At 41.7% G+C, this 19,066-nt stretch overlaps 1 protein-coding gene across 2 annotated transcripts in view; it reads left to right on the top strand.

Annotated features, from left to right (window-relative positions):
- The window catches only part of si:dkey-220o5.5 (actin filament-associated protein 1-like 2), a 97,179-nt gene that overhangs the window by 63,942 nt on the left and 14,171 nt on the right, over positions 1-19,066 (top strand). For both annotated transcript variants that reach the window (XM_045708449.2, XM_014174854.3), the window contains 5 exons: positions 10,779-10,875; positions 11,296-11,507; positions 12,618-12,794; positions 13,326-13,418; positions 13,558-13,648. In XM_045708449.2, coding sequence (XP_045564405.1) covers positions 10,779-10,875; positions 11,296-11,507; positions 12,618-12,794; positions 13,326-13,418; positions 13,558-13,648 — 670 coding nt within the window. The remainder of the gene's footprint in view (positions 1-10,778; positions 10,876-11,295; positions 11,508-12,617; positions 12,795-13,325; positions 13,419-13,557; positions 13,649-19,066) is intronic.

Raw genomic sequence — 19,066 nt, forward strand, 5'->3', positions numbered from 1 at the left:
GAGATCCTTATTTTTCTCTATGTTTGGTTAGGTCAGGGTGGGAAAGTCTATGTTTTCTATTTCTTTGGTTTTGGCCGAGTGTGGTTCCCAATCAGAGGCAACTGTCTATCGTTGTCTCTGATTGGGGATCATATATAAGTTGTCATTTTCCTTTTGAGTTTTGTGGGATCTTATTTTCTGTTTAGTGTCTGTGTCTGACAGAGCTGTTCGCTTTTGTTTTGTTGCTGTAGTTATTTTGTTTTAGTGTTTCTTGAATAAACGAATCATGAACACTTACCACGCTGCGCTTTGGTCTACTCTTCCTACCACCAACGAGAGCCGTAACACAGTCAGAGCATACAATCATGGCTATCCGAACAGCAGGTCACATATGACCCAAAAAAGATAAATGTAACTTTTTATGATTTTTACTGCAAACTATATACTTCTGAGAGAAAACATACGGAGGCAGAACTCCATTCTTTCCTAGAGGGAATCTCGCAACCTAATCTATCAGAGACCGACCAAGAAGATCTCATCTCCCCCTTCACTCCTGAGGAGGTCCTGGAGGCAATTACCTCCATGCCACCTAATAAGTCCTCTGGCCCAGTTGGATTCCCCAGAGTTCTACAAAGCTTTTTAGCCCCAGTTTAGCCCTATTTTCATGCCAATGCTGGATGATTTTTGCAAAAACGGAGCTCTCCCAGACTCTATGCACACAGTGTTGCTCAAAAAAGACAAGGACCCTCTATCCTGCTCGTCCTTCCGGCCCATAAGCTTGTTGGAATTCGACTACAAAATATTTACCAAATTGCTCGCCAAAAGACTAAACATTCTTCTTCCCAAAATAATAAAAGCGGACCAAACTGGATTTATTAGAGACAGGTACTCTTCTGATAACATTCGCTGTCTTTTTGATATTTTTTATCAAGTAAATGCACAGAAGACCCCTGTCCTGCTGGCTTCACTGGATGCTGAGAAGGTGTTTGACAGGATGGAGTGGAGCTTTCTGTTCTCAGTCTTAGAAAAGTTCAATATGGGCCCAAACTTTATTAAATGGATTAAGTCCCTATACTCTCATCCAAATGCCATGGTGACTACTAACGGACTGAACTCTGACAGATTCCCTTTGGGACGGGGCACAAGACAAGGGTGCTCGCTGTCCCCCCTGCTCTACTTGTTGGGGGTGGAGCCTCTGGCAGAATTGATAAGGAGCAATCCAAGTATTTTGGGTGTTTCTGCAGATTTCGCTCTATGCGGATGATGTCTTGCTCTACGTATCCAACCCTGAGAAATCCCTCCCATTTTAGACACAATTGCTCAGTATGCCAAGTTTTCAGGATATAAGATACATTTTAACAAATCCACTGTTTGCCCTCTTAATCTTACACTCACCAGCTCTATGAAGACACTCTGTCCATTCCAATGGAAGACACAGGGGTTTCAATACCTTGGGATATTCGTAACACCAGATCTGAATAGCCTTTTCAAGGAAAATTATCTTCCACTCCTGGATTGAATCAAGAACGATCTCCAAACCTGGATCTCCCTCCCAATTAGCTTAGTCGGAAGAATTAATGTCATCCGTACGAACATCCTCCCTCGATTGAACTATTTATTTCAGATGCTCCCATGCTATCTCCCGGTTTCCTTTTTCAAAACAACTAACTAAATCATCAGCCAAATTTATATGGGGCAATAAAAAACCTAGGATCAAGTTCTCCCCTCTATCGGAACCTGAATCTAAGGGTGGTCTTGCCCTTCCATCCCTTCAATTGTACTATTGGTCTGGCCAAATCCGCAACATGCTAACATGGATCACAAAAAGACAAGACTCAACGTGGATTCAAATAGAAGCCCAATCCCGTGGTTCATTGCCCCTAAGCTCAATTATATTCATTAATAACTTTAGTGAAGTGGGCAACATAGCCAAAACCTTTGTGATTTACAGCACCCTACTAGCGTGGAGGGACTGTAAGAAATACCTGGGCATTTCCTCCCAAATATGTTCTCACTCGCCTATAGTATGCAACCCAGACTTGCCAAAAGCCCTGAGTGATGCCAACTTTAATCTTTGGCATACTCTAGGAATCAGGACATTTTCAGACCTATTTCATCAGAAAACCACTACACTGAAATCCTTTCAAGAGCTCTGCAGTGAATTCAATGTGCCAAGATCCATTTAAAAAATATATATCTTCAAATTAGACATTTCATTTCCTCATTTACTTCCAAGAGGAGGTTTAGAGCTCAGCTGAATGAAGTGGAACCCCTTTTTGCTACAGCACAATCCATTAAAGGCAAAATCTCCTATATCTATAGACTCCTTTCTGAGAAAGGGGGCTCCTCCTTTACTCCTTTGAAAATAATCTGGGAAAAGGACCTTGGTCTGAGTTATGGGCGGAGGTTTGCGACAGGGTATACTGCTCCTCTACTAATGAAAGAATGTAATTACACATTTTTGTACAAATTTTATTACACCCCAATGAGACTCCATAGAATGAAAACAGACATTTCTCCTAACTGTAAAAGATGTACCTCTGAAATTGGAACCTATATGCATGTATTTTGGAGCTGTAGAGAGATTGCCAAAATCTGTCAATCTATACATACTGCTGCACAGAAAATACTAGATGTACAGTTTCATATGACCCCATGTATCTATGTTCGTAATCCCCAGCAGGACTTTGTTCTTGATCCTGACAGAGAAAATGTGTTTATGATTATCACATACATTGCTAAGAAATATATTCTTCTATTGTGGGCTAATACTTCTCCTACATTTCAAATGTGGATTGACCAGATTGTTGACTTTCTTCCTCTTGAAAAGCTCACTTATGACCTCTGCAAGAGACAGCCAAAGTTTGATAGAGTCTGGTCTCCACTACTCAACTATATTTCAAATTGGACAGAGTGAATGAGGTGATTAGGGAAATGAGCAGATACATGTTGTGTAAGGTGCTGTAAAAACTAATTATTTGCTCGTCGTCTCAAGCTAAGGCTGGAAAAAGCTAATAAGAACCTTGATAGTGCTGCTGTCAAGGTTGGCTCAAGGAAGCAGGAGAGGCAGAGTCAAGCGCAGGAGACAGAAAATCCGTGAATACACTTTTAATGAGCATCCACAACGTACGAGCACGGTAGGGCAGGGCGCATAAAAACAAATGCTCCAAAAACCCCAGCTCAAACACTAAGCAGGGACGCAGCCCACAATAACCTCTGCGGCAAAAAAAACACAGGCAGAGGGAAACACTCGTTCCTCAAAAGACATAAGTCCTGACACAGAACAATCACGCACAAAACACAAACCTACCTAGCTAGACTAAATACCCCCCCACTAACAACTAATACAAAACAGGTGCGTGCCTAACCTAGACCTAACCAACAGAAAGTGAAACAGGATCGGTGGCAGCTAGTAGGCCGGCGACGACGACCGCCGAGCGCCGCCCGGGCGAGGAGGGGCGCCACCTTCCGTCGGTGTCGTGACAGCTGCAGCAAGTTTTATTTTTTTTTGTTTTTTTTATAATAATTTTTTATGGTGTTTTTTAAATGATTATTATTATAATTGTTATTTTTTTTAAGTCTGTCACATCAGTGAATTTGGAATGGGTTTTGTTGGTTGATTGAAAAACAAGAAAACATAATAAAACTTTAAATTGAGAAAATAAAAAGTACACAAGTGTTCTGGAGACTTGTGGGCGGAGTGCTGATGATGTCACCCACCATGTGCTTTCAGCAGCCTGATTGTGTCTGAGAGAAAATCCACACACAATGTGTCCCTGACCACCTCTTATGGTCTGAACACAATCAGACCACAAGGCAACTTTTCCAATCAAATCAAATCAAATCAAATTTTATTTGTCACATTCACCTCAGTAATGCTTACTTACAAGCCCTTAACCAACCATGCAGTTTAAAGAAAAATATGTGTTAAGTAAAAAATAAGAAATAAAAGTAATAAATAATTAAAGAGCAGCAGCAAAATAACAATAGCGAGGCTATATACAGGGTGAACCGGTACAGAGTCAATGTGCGGATGCACCGGTAGGTCGAGTTAAAGTGACTATGCATAGATAATAAACAGAATAGCAGCAGTGTAAAAGAGGAGGGGGGCAATGCAAATAGTCTGGGTAGCCATTTGATTAGATGTTCAGGTGTTCAGGAGTCTTATGGCTTGAGAGTAGAAGCTGTTTAGAAGCCTTTTGGACCTAGACTTGGCGCTCTGGTATAGCATGCCATGCGGTAGGAGATAGAACAGTCTATGACTAGGGTGGCTGGAGTCTTTGACAATTTTTAGAGCCTTCCTCTGACACCGCCTGGTATAGAGATCCTGGATGGCAGGAAGCTTGGCCCCAGTGATATACTGGACGCACTATCCTCTGTAGTGCCTTGTGATCGGAGGCCGAGCAGTTGCCATACCAAGCAGTAATGCAACCAGTCAGGATGCTCTCGATGGTGCAGCTGTAAAACTTTTTGAGGATCTGAGGACCAATGCCAAATCTTTTCAGTCTCCTGAGGGGGAATAGGTTTTGTCGTGGCCTTTTCACGACTGTCTTGGTGTGCTTGGAACATGATAGCTTGTTGGTGATGTGGACACCAAGAAACTTGAAGCTCTCAACCTGCTCCACTACAGCCCCGTAGATGAGAATGAGCCTTGCTCGGTCCTCCTTTTTCTGTAGTCCACAATCATCTCCTTTGTCTTGATCTCGTTGAGGGAGACGTTGTTGTCCTGGCACCACACGGCCAGGTATCTGACCTCCCTATAGGCTGTCTCATCGTTGTCGGTGATCAGGCCTACCACTGTTGTGTCATCAGCAAACTTAATGATGGTGTTGGAGTTGTGCCTGGCCATCCAGTCATGAGTGAACAGGGAATACAGGAGGGGACTGAGCTCGCACCCCTGAGGGGCCCCCATGTTGAGAATCTGCATGGCGGATGTGTTGTTACCTACCCTTACCACCTGGGGGCGGCCCGTCAGGAAGTCCAGGATCCAGTTGCAGAGGGAGGTGTTTAGTCACAGGGTCCTTAGCTTAGTGATGAGCTTTGAGGGCACTATGATGTTGAACACTGAGCTGTAGTCATTTAATAGCATTCTCACATAGGTGTTCCTTTTGTCCAGGTGTGAAAGGGAAGTGTGGGGAGCAATAGAGATTGCTTCATCTGTGGATCTGTTGGGGCGGTATGCAACTTGGAGTGGGTCTAGGGTTTCTGGGATAATGGTGTTGATGTGGGCCATGACCAGCCTTTCAAAGCACTTCATGGCTACAGACATGAGTACTACAGGTCGGTAGTCATTTAGGCAGGTTACCTTAGTGTTCTTGGGCACATGGACTATGGTGGTCTGCTTGAAACATGTTGTTATTACAGACTCAGACAGGGAGAGGTTGAAAATGTCAGTGCCAGTTGGGTAGTGCATGCTTGGAGTACACGTCCTGGTAATCTGTCTGGCCCTTCGGCCTTGTGAATGTTGACCTGTTTAAAGGTCTTACTCACATCGGCTATGGAGAGCGTGATCACACAGTCATCCAAAACAGCCGATGCTCTCATGCATGTTTCAGCGTTACTTGCCTCAAAGCGAGTATAGAAGTAATTTAGCTCGTCTGATAGGCTTGTGTCACTGGGCAGCTCGCGGCTGTGCATCCCTTTGTAGTCTGTAATGGTTTGCAAGCCCTGCCACATCTGACGAGCGTCTGAGCCGGTGTAGTACGATTCGATTTTGGTCCTGTATTGACGCTTTGCCTGTTTGATGGTTCATCGGAGGGCATAGCGGGATTTCTTATAAGCTTCTGGGTTAGAGTCCCGCTCCTTGAAAGTGGTAGCTCTACCCTTGAGCTCAGTGCGAATGTTTGTTGAAGCACCTTTGGCAGCGATTACAGCCTCGAGTCTTCTTCTTGGGTATGACGCTACAGGCTTGGCACACCTGTATTTGGGGAGTTTCTCCCATTCTTCTCTGGCGGTCTTCTCAAGCTCTGTCAGGTTGGATGGGGAACGTCGCTGCACAGCTATTTTCAGGTCTCTCCAGAGATGTTTGATCGGGTTAAAGTCCGGGCTCTGGCTGGGACACTCAAGGATATTCAGAGACTTGTCCCAAAGCCACTCCTGCATTGTCTTGGCTGTGTGCTTAGGGTTGTTCCCTGTTGGAAGGTGAAACTTTGCCCCAGTCTGAGGTCCTGAGCATTCAAGGGGAGCAGGTTTTCATCAAGGGTCTCTGTACTTTGCTCCGTTCATCTTTACCCCAATCCTGAAGAGTCTCCCAGTCCCTGCCGCTGAAAAGTCTCATAGTAAAGGGTCTGAATAATTATGTAAATAAGGTATTTCTGTTTCTCATTTGCAAAAAAATCTAAAAACCTGTTTTCGCTTTGTCATTATGGGGTATTGTGTGTAAATTAATGAGGACATGTTTTTATTTAAATCCATTTTAGAACAAGGATGTGACATAAGAAAATGTGAAAAAAGTCAAGGGGTCTGAATACTTTCCGAATGCACTGTAATGCCCATAAAGAATGTGTTCAATGTAGGCTATGAAACATTTTGCTTTACAATGCTTTTTGTTATTGTTCTGATCTATTCATAGAGGCTATTGTCTCACTCATTATATATTTATCAATTGATAATAACATGTCAGGATTCTAGAATTGATTGACAAATTTACCTCAGACAAATGGCGAGATGTTCAGCTCACCATTGTCGTGTCTGCTCTTGCAAATGTCGTGTCTGTGCCTGCATTGCGAGGTCCCATCCTGGACAGCAGGTCATCAAACTGGGCTTTATCAAGCCTGAAATAGCCCTGGAACAACACATCGTCAAACCGCAGCTGCTGCACCAGATGAGGGTTTTCTCCATACCGGCTACAGGATATCAGGATGGGTTGAACCCACATGGAGCGCCATCGCTGTAGGTTCCACAATTGATAAATCGCCACAATAGCCAGGAGTTTCCTCAGTTTCCGAATCTTGATGGGAATGGAGATATGTGAATGAAATCAATATTTATAGGCAAATATTTTCCCTCCAAGAATATAAATATCAGCAGGAACATTTCAGTGTCAAGGTGTCAATAATGTTGTATTTTAAAAAATGTGGCTATCACATGCAAATAAACAATTAAATACATTTTCTGATTTTAAACTTAAATTGTATTAATAATTTAAAAAGAGCTTCAATTAGCATTTACCTGTGAATAAATTAATGAAATGCAGATGGATTAAACTATACTGAACAAAAATATAAATGCAACATGCAACAATTTCAAATATTTTTCTGAGTTACAGTTCAAATACGGAAATCAGTCAATTGAAATGAAATTCACTCGGCCCCAATCTATGGATTTCACATAACTGTCAATGTTGCATTTATATTTTTGTTCAGTGTATTGACCCATTTTAATAACCAGATCTTCATACAAACTTGCTCTGATCAATTCTTGATGCACAACCGAATGTTCTGCTATATGCTGTCAGCATCCCACAAGTGAACCACCCTGGGGGGCCGAAGTGGCACGCGGCGAGTTACCACTGTATAGTCTACACGGGTTTTAAGGGGTTGAGTGGACCTAAACCATGCCAGGAAAATGCACCCCACACCATAACAGCTCAAACAACTCACGTGTTTCCTTTATTATGGCTATTACTTGTATGTATTCTATTAGTGTGCGAAGTAGGGCTGACCCCATTTAGTCGACTGGTCGATTGTTTGGTTGATAAGCTGTTGGCCCACCAAGATTTTTAGTCAAGCAGTGGCAAATATATATTTTAAAAAATATGGCACAAAAGACACCTGTCTGATTCACGCCTGTCTGAGTGGACTAATCCATTGCGGAGTCCGCGGGGATGGCATACCAGTATCACCAGTTGTACATTTATCGATAATTACCATCATTTCTCATCTACAATGTGGTTGGTTGCGGTAATTTTTTAATGCATTGAATTTATTATTATTACAGTTGTCATCATTGTCCTGTGAGGATCAGAATGGGTCAGATCAGCTTGGCAATGGATGACAGTAACCAGACCTTCTCTCACCCACAGAAGAGGGGAGGAGGTAACTGGGCCGGTTTTGACAGCTCGCACCCTGTCCTAAATTAAAGGAGAGAAGATCCAGAGAGGTCTTCTAACATAAGAACATGGGGAATGGTCAGAGATGATCTCTAGAAAACTAATGTCATATTGGTTTTTATTTTGTGATGTCATTAAAAAGGTTATAAAGGAAATACTGTAACTTGGAAAGTATATCCCCTTTATCTGTCAAGTTTCCATCCTTAACGTTGTATATGAAATATGACAAATGATGAAAGTATTTTTGTTACTTTACGAATGTGATTTTAGGAGCCATAAGAGAATATGTCTTCTATAAACTGTGCACAGTAAGTTGCCAAGCCCCGAGTGAGTTCAACGAGCATGTCAGCCTGACGGAACCGTCCATTTCGAGAGAGTGCATAAAAAAATTGGTATTGAAATTAACATTTGACCAGAAAAGCATAGACTGGTCGCTACATGTTGGAACTTGGAACCTCTACACGAGGTGAAGAAAATGAACTCAACTCCCAGACTAGACCAGAACATTGCCACGCTGCAGCTGCACGTGTAAAGTGGTTCAAACTCTGACTATCAACACGAGGTGATGAGAGGAGAAAACTCCCCTCTCAGACAATCACTGGTACGGCTGATTAGCTGTCCTAAGTCAAATATTGAGAAAACTCTTCAAACTATCCTACTACTCTTCTCAAATTACCGTATTCTCCTAATCTCATCACCAATTGGAACCGTCAACACGGCTGGCTAACCACTTCCAAGGAGCATCTTCCAGAGTGAACAACAGTAAGATAAACAGCGAACAGCATTCACACGTAAATACATTCATGATTTCTTACTCAAACCGGGCAGCGGTCGTGTACAAAGTAGTTTCAAAATGTATCATCGATAAGTGTCTATTTTCCGATAAGTGTCCCCCCCTCTTAATTTTCTCTGTAACAAGCCGCCTTATGTTGTGTCAGTCCACTAGGGACCTTTTCTCATGTATTAAGTGTGTATGTTTATTCTGTGTTATTATTTAGTTATCTAGTAAATAAATAATGAAACCAATTTGTGTAGTACTGAATCATAGGTAAGGCTGGGGTTTTTGCAGATCCAAGAAGGTTATGACTGTTCAGAATGATAAGAGGTTATGAATTAATACATTGACTGTTTTATGGATATGATAGGTAACTTTTTAAACAACCGCCCTCGTGGTGCCCCAAATTCCTAATGAGTTCATTGTTACATGATTAATTTAATCGGGTAACAATTAAACATAGTTAGTTGATTTGATAAATAACAGTCATCAGACTAATGAAAGTAAAGTCATGACACAGTCTTAGCGTTGTCATTGTAGGACTGGACATGTTTGTAGAGCGCACAACCTATGATACACTTGTGAGGAAAAAGTTTTGGTTTATTTCATTCCATTTACGAGTTGTCAATTTATTCATTGTCTTTTGTTTGGCTGTCAATCTTGAGTAAGGACATGCTCCTGATTACACATAGAACTAGGTCTAGGCTACCTGGCCTGTGTGCAAATGTAGGCTTATAAAGTGCCCATTTGGGGATCTGATACTATTTCTGATTGTCTTAACTTAGCTTCTCAAAGTAATGTTTTCTTCGCCTCAAAAAGCAAGTAAACAAAGTCTGTTTTTAGATTCATTGAGAATGACAATAGTTCCTCAACGTAGCCTATTTGAGAAAAAAAATCCATCTCTCTCCCTTTCAATAACCACTCAGCATGAATGGTGAAAAAATGTAATGCTCTGATCCATTGGAAATGTCATAAAAAAGGTCACCTGATTTATTTTTTATCCTTGCGTAAATAGCATACAGCTGTGTCTGTCTGTCCGGAGCTCACTGGCACAAGAACTAAAGGCCCAGAATAGTTTATACAATGTTGCAAGTTTGCTAGCAGGCCAGACCCAGTTGATACAATATTTCAAGTTTCTTGCAGACAGGCTATGCATAGCCAATGTAATTTATAAGATATTTATTTTTATCTGGATATTTTCTACCTGCTGGCTGCAATGTTTTTATTTTTTGGCTTTATGTAGACTATTTTTACATATTGGCAATGGCAAAATAAGTTACTTTTAGATTTGTATCATTTTCATTTAGATTGAATTTGTATTTAACCACATGATATTGATTTTGAGATATGAAGACTTTATTATAAATTAAATGAAACTGTTCCACAAAAAATGTGCATATGAAAATCATAACTGGCACGCAGATTAGTAGAAATGGTACCATAACTTGGCACTCCAAATGGAAAAGGTTGCAGACTGCTGGTGTAGCGTATTACCTGCAACTTCAGGAGCTTAATGGCAGAATCTGTGAAGGCTAGCAGCAGCAGGCAGCGGGAGGAGGGTCGGGAACAGATATTTTTCTTCTGGTTAGGATATATTAATCTCTGGCTCCCTCTTTATTCATTTGTGTGTCTTGATTTTGAAGTGCAGTGCTTAAAGCATCAGGCAAAGTAACCTACATATAGTTGATCTTATTCAAACATATATGGAAAAATACACATTTAAAAATGTAGACCAATCAACAGCCCTAGTGCGAAGGCTTTGAAGCATAGATAGATCTCGTCTGTGTCTCAAATGGCACCCTATTCCCTACATAGTGCAATACCATGGGCCCTGGTCCAAAGAAGTGCACTATATAGGGAATAGGGTGCCATTTGGGACTTAACCATTGATCAGGTCATGTCTCACTGCCCTACTACAGTCCTGTGAGTCATGAAGGCTCCCTGTCATTACCACTTGTTGTTTTCCTACCTCAGAGCCAGGAGCCGGCGGTACCCCCCCAACCTCCAGAAGGTTTAGATGAGGACTGCTATGAGGAGGCTGAGCCTTTTGTTCCAGACAATCCCTCCACAGGTATGCTCAACAAGTCATTAGATACAGCAGTCTCTCTCTCTCTCTCTCTCTCTCTCTCTCTCTCTCTCTCTCTCTCTCTCTCCTCTCTCTCTCTCTCTCTCTCTGTCAAGAGCCATTGCCAGCAACTTGGGTTACTTTCACAATGGGATAGATGTAACCTTGTGCCGTTTCTACAGTCAAAGAATTACATTAGAAAGTTCCATTCATGTGTTATACATGTATTTGTGCTATTTTTCATCCTCAAACCTTCAAACTTCCAAAGTTGTGTACTGTGGATTTTAATCTACATAAAAACCCAGCGTATCTCTTTTTACCACATTCTGAAAAGTGGCGTCAAACAGGTTTGTCAAAAAAATAAATACTGAAATGCATCCTCTGTGTGTACATGTGTGCTCGCGTGAGCGTCTGTGTTTTCTCCAGACAAAGGTGACTCAGACAGCAGTCACTACGAGTCATACGGTGAGGAAGATGAGGAGTTTGTGAAGGACCGGGCCCACTACATCCAGTGGAGTGCCTCCCAGACCTGTCTGCGGCCCACTTCTGAGTCACGCATCTGTGGCTACCTGTGGAGGAAGAAATGGCTGGGCCAATGGACCAAACAACTCTTTCTCATCCGCAACAATCTGCTGTTGGTAAGCACATTCCTAAGGACAAAACACACTGTACGATCATCAGCTAGGTGTCGACAAACGTGTTTTGAACATGTTTCATCCATGTAGCTTACTATAGCCGTAAAAAAAAGGCATTAACCTTGAAATGTCTGTTATATAAAGGAAGGAAGGGTTTGTATAGCTCTGTTTTATGTAGTATTCACAGAATAAAAAACATTGACCCCTAGTGGTCTGAACATTGACTTTGATTTCAGGCCCTTCTTATGACCAATTGTATTTTCTGTAAACAGGTCTTGTAAATTCATGTATTCTTTCTACAGCTTATGTTCCCCCTGTTGATGATGCTTATTATGCATTATGATTGAACCGAAAGATTAACTGTAACAAAAACATTAAATGAAATTGGAAATATTTAAATATATAGGTGAAATTAAATGAAACAATGAATGTTGATGCATGTTGATGCTGAAGTTATGCTAATACTAATGATAACAATGGCATAATATATTCAGTATGCTGTGGGCTGTTGTCTTAACAGTTTCGCTCAATTTATTCTGATCAACCTAGCAATTACGACACATCCCTCACTATTGTCATTTGGTGCACTAATTGCAACATAACATAACTTGGTTCAAGCATTCATGACATTACCCTGAAAAAGGCACAGTGATGCTGTAACGTTGGTGTTTTTTTACCCAATAATTTATAGCTTACAGTTTATTCACCGTTAGTCAGCACCTCTACGCTAAATCATTTTCTCTGGATGTGCGCCAGCTCATGCTTTTTATTTACAGAATAGCCCATAAATTGTTCATCCTATTTGCCTGTTTCAAATTGCTTCTAGTTCTACAAGTGGAGGGGCAGGTAGCCTAGTGCTTAAGGGTGTTGGGTCAGTAACCAAAATGTTGCTGAGGTGAAAAACCTGTCGAAGTTCCCTTGAGCAAGGCACTTAACCCTAATTGTGCCTGTAAGTCACTCTGGATAAGAGTGGCTGCTAAATTAGTAAAATGTTAGACAAAGTGATACTGGCAAGAGCGTTGTGTGGGTTTTCCTTTTCTTTGAAGATATCATCGAATTACTCCCACACACCTGCAACAAGCTCAGATGTCCTTTTCGTATTTTGAATCACAGTGCTACAAATGTGCCAAGGACCTCTACCCGCTGCTGGAGCTCAACCTGCGGGGCTGCCAGGTGGTTTACAAGTCCAAGCACAACAAGAAGATGCAGCACGAGCTCAAGGTTGTGGCTGGTTCCGATACAGTGGTGATGGGCTTCCAGAGCTGCCAGCAGGCGGAAGAATGGAGGAAGGTTTGGAGGCGTTTGTCATTACAGCATAGTCCCACAGAGGACTGCGATAGACTAGCGTCCTGTCCATGGGGTGTACTTGTACATGAAATTGCCTCACACTATAGAAACAGGAGATAGGCTCCTGCCCTATGGGCCGTTCTGGCTCAGACATGGCAACTATAGTCTCACGGTTTGACACAGCAATTGACTGAAAGAGAGCAAAGGGAGGGGTAAGAGGAAATGCCTTTTTGGATGTGTAATGCCCATGATTGTCCAAACAGGCATGCCTAGCCTATCTGAGATAAATGGCGGTTGTTAACAGGTTATTATCAGGATAGGAGAAATGGACAGTAGGATTGGGAGATATGGGGTATGGCTGTAGGTGTTATGGGGCGGTTTCCCGGACACAGATTAAGCATAGTCCTAGACTAAAAAGAAAGATTAATCTTTTTAGCCCAGGACTAGACTTAATCTGTGTTTAGGAAACTGTACCAAAAAATGTTGTGTGTGATGTGTTTTCAATTCTTACTGGTTGTCCGACTGGTCCCCTAGGTCATTGAGGAGGTGAAGGGCTCCTCCTACTATGAGCCAGAGTCCCAAAGGTTCCCCTTGTTACTCAAGTGTGACAGACTGGACTCTTGCAGGGTAAGTCTTCTGCCACTATAAGAATTAAAGCTACGCCTGCCCCTAGTTAACATTAACATTCAATTAACTCAATTTGACTGAATAAGGTGGCTCAGATTTTCTCTCAATGATGCCCTTTCATGTGTTGTTTCCCTCGCAGTCAAGCACAGTCATTCACACTTCAGACTCGGATGAAGAGAAAATGTCGGCGCTGCCCTCTGCTCCCAGCAGTGTGGAAATGAAGGATAAAGGTAAGCCTATTCCCTCGTTTGTCAACATTAACAAATGCTGCTCTGTTTCAAAGACTATCAATAGCTCCATCTTAAGTTGCTTCGTAGGGACTGAATGAGTCACTGAGGACTCCGTGAAGCAGTGAAGTGCGTTCAGTAATAAATGTGAAAATGAATGAAAAAAGAACTGTAATGAAAAGTAAGTAAATATACATTTTATCAATAATAATTGTATGTTTTTTCTGCATGATAATATCGATTTCTGAACTATACTGAACACAATTATAAACGTATCATATAAAGTGTTAGTCCCATGTTTCACGAACTGAAATAAAAGATCATAGAAATGTTCCATATGCACAAAAAGCTTATTTCTCTCAAATTTTGTGCACAAATATTTCTCCTTTGCAAAGATAATACATCCACCTGACATGTGTAGCATATCAAAAAGATTATTAAACAGCACGATCATTACACAGTTGCACCTTGTGTTGGGGGACAATAAATGGCCACTCTAAAATTTGCAGTTTTATCACACAACACAATGCCACAGATGTCTCAAGTTTTGAGGGAGCGTGCAGTTGGCATGCTGACTGCAGGAATGTCCACCAGAACTGTTGCCAGAGAATTGAATGTTAACTTCTCTACCATAAGCCGCCTCCAACGTTGTTTTAGAGAATTTTGCAGTACGTCCAACCGGCCTCACAACCGCGGACCAAGTGTAAGCACACCAGCCCAGGACCTCCACATCCGGCTTCTTTACCTGCGGGATCGTCTGAGACCAGCCACCCGGACGGCTGATGAAACTGAGGAGTATTTCTGTCTGTAATAAAGCCCTTTTTGTGGGGAAAAACTCATTCTGATTGGCTGGGCCTGGCTCCCCAGTGGGTGGGCCTGTCTCCCAAATGAATGGGCCTATGCCCTCCCAGGCCAACCCATGGCTGTGCCCCTGCTCAGTCATGTGAAATCCATAGATTAGGACCTAATTTATTTATTTCAATTGACTGTAACTCATTAAAATCGTTGAAATCGTTGCATGTTGTGTACAGTACTTCCCAAATTTGCGGTGATCTGGTACAGAATGTGTAAGGAGGCCAGGGAAAGGCAGCCTCGCCGTGTGCCTTTCTCCAGCCCTTCAAACTCAATGCAAGGCATTGACATGACTTGCGCATGTGTGTCTACCTTATACTGACAACTAACGGACGCTTAAAGGCAGGCAGAGAGCTTCGCTTCCTTTTCATGTGTCAATATGTCTCATTAATTTTCATTGCACTCAAATAATACATGCATATTGCATGCATGCGTGTTGGTGTGAACAACGTAATGGGACAGGCAGGAGGACAGGCAGGAGGATAGGCAGAGCTCGCTCCTGCCTATGGACATCACAAGTCATCTGTTGCCTTTTGACGGTTACGTTAGTTTTGCTGATAGCTATGGTACTGTAAGCTGAACAGGATGGATAACATATTGCATCTGAAACAGTTTTCAAAGTTGTCTTTCTAGCGAAACAGAGTGTGATAAGAGATGGAAGATCAACACCTGACCTACATCAAAGGAAGGGACAGAAGATACACGATCATTTCAATCTGAGTGGTATCACCGGATAAGCTGGCTCTGTGGCTTCGCTGCTAGCAGCCGACTCTACTGCTTCCCCTGCCTGCTGTTCTCCATCAGTAAAAGCGGTGGACAAAAGCCGGTTACTGCGACTTGAACAACTTACCTATAGCATTCAACAATAAGGTGACCAGATTTCTGGAATTAAAACCGGGGACGTTTCCAGTTCGGCGGTCAATATATCATTCAAATATCCAATGTTATTATCTCTGAAATAAAAATGGGGGACAATTCCGGTTTCATGTATTTAGTCTAACAGGCACACTGTGATAGACAGAGAAAACAACTATATTACAGAAACACTACAGACAAGACAGAACTGACCGATCTGAACAGCCATTCAATGGTCCTGGTAGTCTGGGAAGAATAAGAGCAGAAGAGAACATGAGCAAAATTGAAAAAACAGAAACAATAGTATATGTGAAATACTTTACAAAATAATAAAGAAATAAGATGATGATGAGATTGGTAACTATATAATATACTTATACCAACCTAATCTGTATATTTCTCAGAAGAATGTATTTTCTTCAGGATTGCTCTGTCTTAACCAGCTTCTCCTTGAACTCCTGGCAGGGGAGGTTGAAGTTTTCCTTCACAATAAGCATGGCCTTGATGGAAGGAACAGTGAACCTATTTCTTGCTGCTGTCCATATATCATTCATTTGGGAGAACACACTCTCGACTGGTGCATTACTTCCAGGTAAGCACATGACAACAGACGCTAATCTAACCAGGTTAGTGTGTGGGATGTCATTCTCTTTGAAGTGGGTAACCACCGTGCTCCATCTCTGACTAAGCGGTGTCTCAGATGTTTTCCATTCTTCAAGCGATCCCCCCTTTAGGAACTCTTGCAGGCCAGTAACCTCATCAAACAATGCATCGTCATTGATGGTCACATTGGAGCATTTTTTCTGCAGTGTGGCTGCTGCCTTCTGGATCTCTTCACACTGAGGTTGCCTTTTTAAAGGAGACAATGTAAATCTTTTAGATTATCTGTGTGCTTTGGGATGTTTTGAGAAAGCTCTCTTTAGACATTGCTCCATTTTCCTCTAGCTCTTTCAGAAGTCCTCTGACCAAAACTGGAATGAAGTTGTCATCACGTCTTGCAGTAAATTTTGCCTCAACATTTCCCAGAATTGCAGCTGTCTCCACAGCACAGCGGTCCTGGCCTTCAAGCATCTTGATCGTGTCACTGAATACGGTCAGGTTTCCATGGACAAAGGCCAGCCAAAGTTCAGTCAGTGGATCTTCGAACATTGTTCGCTGGACAACAGGGCTTTTGTCTTCAGAAAGAAAAAAAGATTTCAATGGCACGTACATTTTCAGCACTCTTTCTAGAGCAGGGAGCATGGACAGCCAGCGAACATTGCTGTGTCCTAAAATGTTATGGTACTCCTGGCCAACAAACTCACAAAAGCTCTTCGGTCTTTCTACTCTCACGGTGAAAATATTAAAATATCCAAATATCTTTGTGAGCAGGTACTCAACATCAAGGGGAATCATATCCAAAGCTGTTCTGGCCGTGTTATGAATGGTGTGGGCAGGACAACCTAAGCCAATCACCTCCCGCTGCAGAGCATTTTTAACTTTGGTATGGACATTGACCCTCCCCAGCCTATTCAGTCCTCCAAAGTTGGTATTTGTGTTGTCGGCAGAGAATGCTACGACTTTGTTTTCCAGGTAAACATTTTGGATGACCACCAGGACCTCACCACCAGGACCTCAGCTGCAATTTCCTCTGCTGTTTCTCCTTTCAATTCAACAGAATCAAGCAGTTTTGTTTACACAGATATGCTTCCATCATATATCTTACAATATCTGACTACTATTGGCAGCAGTTTTACATGTCCATGATTGGACGCATCAATGGACAGGGACACACATTCAACCTGGTCTAGGTCCTGTGTTACCAAAGTAGTTGCCCATGGTGCTAACACGTTACTCACTATGGCGTCACATTTTGTCCTAGCACATGTAGACTTTGGCTCATAAAGCTTCCGTGTCAGTTTTGCTGTGCTGTCCATAGATCTGTAACTATGATTGTGTCGCATAGTGTGGTATGCAAAGACACCCTCCTGCACAGCTAAATCATATTCTTCTTGGGAAGGCTCTACCTTGAAGAATGTGGTGACAGAGGGCATACCAACATGAGCAATCAGAGAGGCTTTATGCTTTTTCGTCTGTTGATGTTCTACCACTGTCGTTCCTCCCCCGCTGCCAATTGAAAAAGAGGAATTACAAAGGGTGCAGTGAACCATACTATCGTCTTGACCTGAGTGTATAAATGGAAATTCTCTCATCATGCTGCCAGTAAAATGTAATTTCTGTTTCTTGGAAAGAGCCATTGTACCTCCTCTGTCTGCTCTTCTTCACTCCCCTTGAGTCACTCCCCTTGAGTCACTCCCCTTGAGTCACTCCCCTTGAGTCACTCCCCTTGAGTCACTCTCCTTGATCCTTGCACTCTTAACTTTTTCTTCTCCTCCAATCTTTCTCCTCCTCTTTTCTTCACTCGTCTTCCTTCTCTATCTTCCTTTCTTTCTCTTTACCTTTCCACCTCACTCTTCTACACTCTCCTCGCTTCACTCTTTTTACTCCCTTAATTTTTCCTTTTCACTATCTTCTCCTTCCTCTCCAATCTTTAATAATAAATAGTACACTATTAGACAAAATACTTTGGTTAACAGATTCCCATTGGTTGCCTCATTTTTGTATTTTCTCTCAAAAACATTGTTTGGAATAATAAATTGGCAGGCTCTGTAATCATATCTTTACATTTCCTCCTCTATCTGACTTGCCTAGTTAAATAAAGGATAAATTCAAATTAATATAAATAAAAATGAAAATATCTCCTTCACAGTTCTTCCTATCCAGTCTTCATCCTCTCCTTCCTTTCCACTCACTAACAGAAAACATTATGCCGATGTTATCCATGAAAATCTAAAAATACATATTCACACTATTACAATTGTAATCTACAAATAAATATTCTCATAATTAATTGTGCATTCATTTAATATAATCATATTTTCAAAATAGCCGGTCAATAGAAAAACAAGTGCCATTTAAGATTGATTTATTGAAACCGTAATATAAACTTGTTATATTATATCGTGGAACACAATCTTCAAAAAGGCAGAAACCTCAGTAGTGGCACTTGCTTTAGCAGACAAGACTCTTATTTCCCGAGCCCTTATCACAGTCAAGACACAACTATTTTATAGTAAAAAAAATGATGTAATGCAACAAAATAAAATAGAACAGAATATTTTTCCAAATTGTAAAAGTTGGCAGTGCGAAGTGATGCGCATCTCATGCCTGGAACAGTTATTCTCAGAGTGATAATTTGAAACGGGACTCAATTTGACGAGTTGAATAAAAAAATGTCAGGGTGACAATCAAAAATCTGTCTTCTTTTTAATATACACATGTTCGGTACAGTTTATTCTTCCTGTTCTTTTCTAAATGGGCAATTCCACATTGAACACTGCATGGGGATATATTACAGCCACCACATCTGTTTGGTGAGTAGGCCTAGGCTTAATGATTCTGAGTAGCAAAGTAGCCTAAGCGGAAAATAGACGACACACAATTATTCCAAAACTGCAGCTTGTTGTTGGAACACATTTTGAATGTGATAAAACTGTCATCATCTGGCAAGGAATGTTACATTTTAGTCATTTAGCAGACACTCTTATCCAGAGCAACTTACAGTAGTGAATGCATACATTTCATAAATGTTTTCTCCGTACTGGTCCCCCGTGGGAATCGAACCCACAACCCTGGCGTTGCAAACACCATGCTCTACCAACTGAGCCACACGGG

Source organism: Salmo salar, chromosome 26 (assembly GCF_965601325.2).
Source record: "Salmo salar chromosome 26, fSalSal1, whole genome shotgun sequence".
Lineage (NCBI taxonomy): Eukaryota > Metazoa > Chordata > Actinopteri > Salmoniformes > Salmonidae > Salmo > Salmo salar.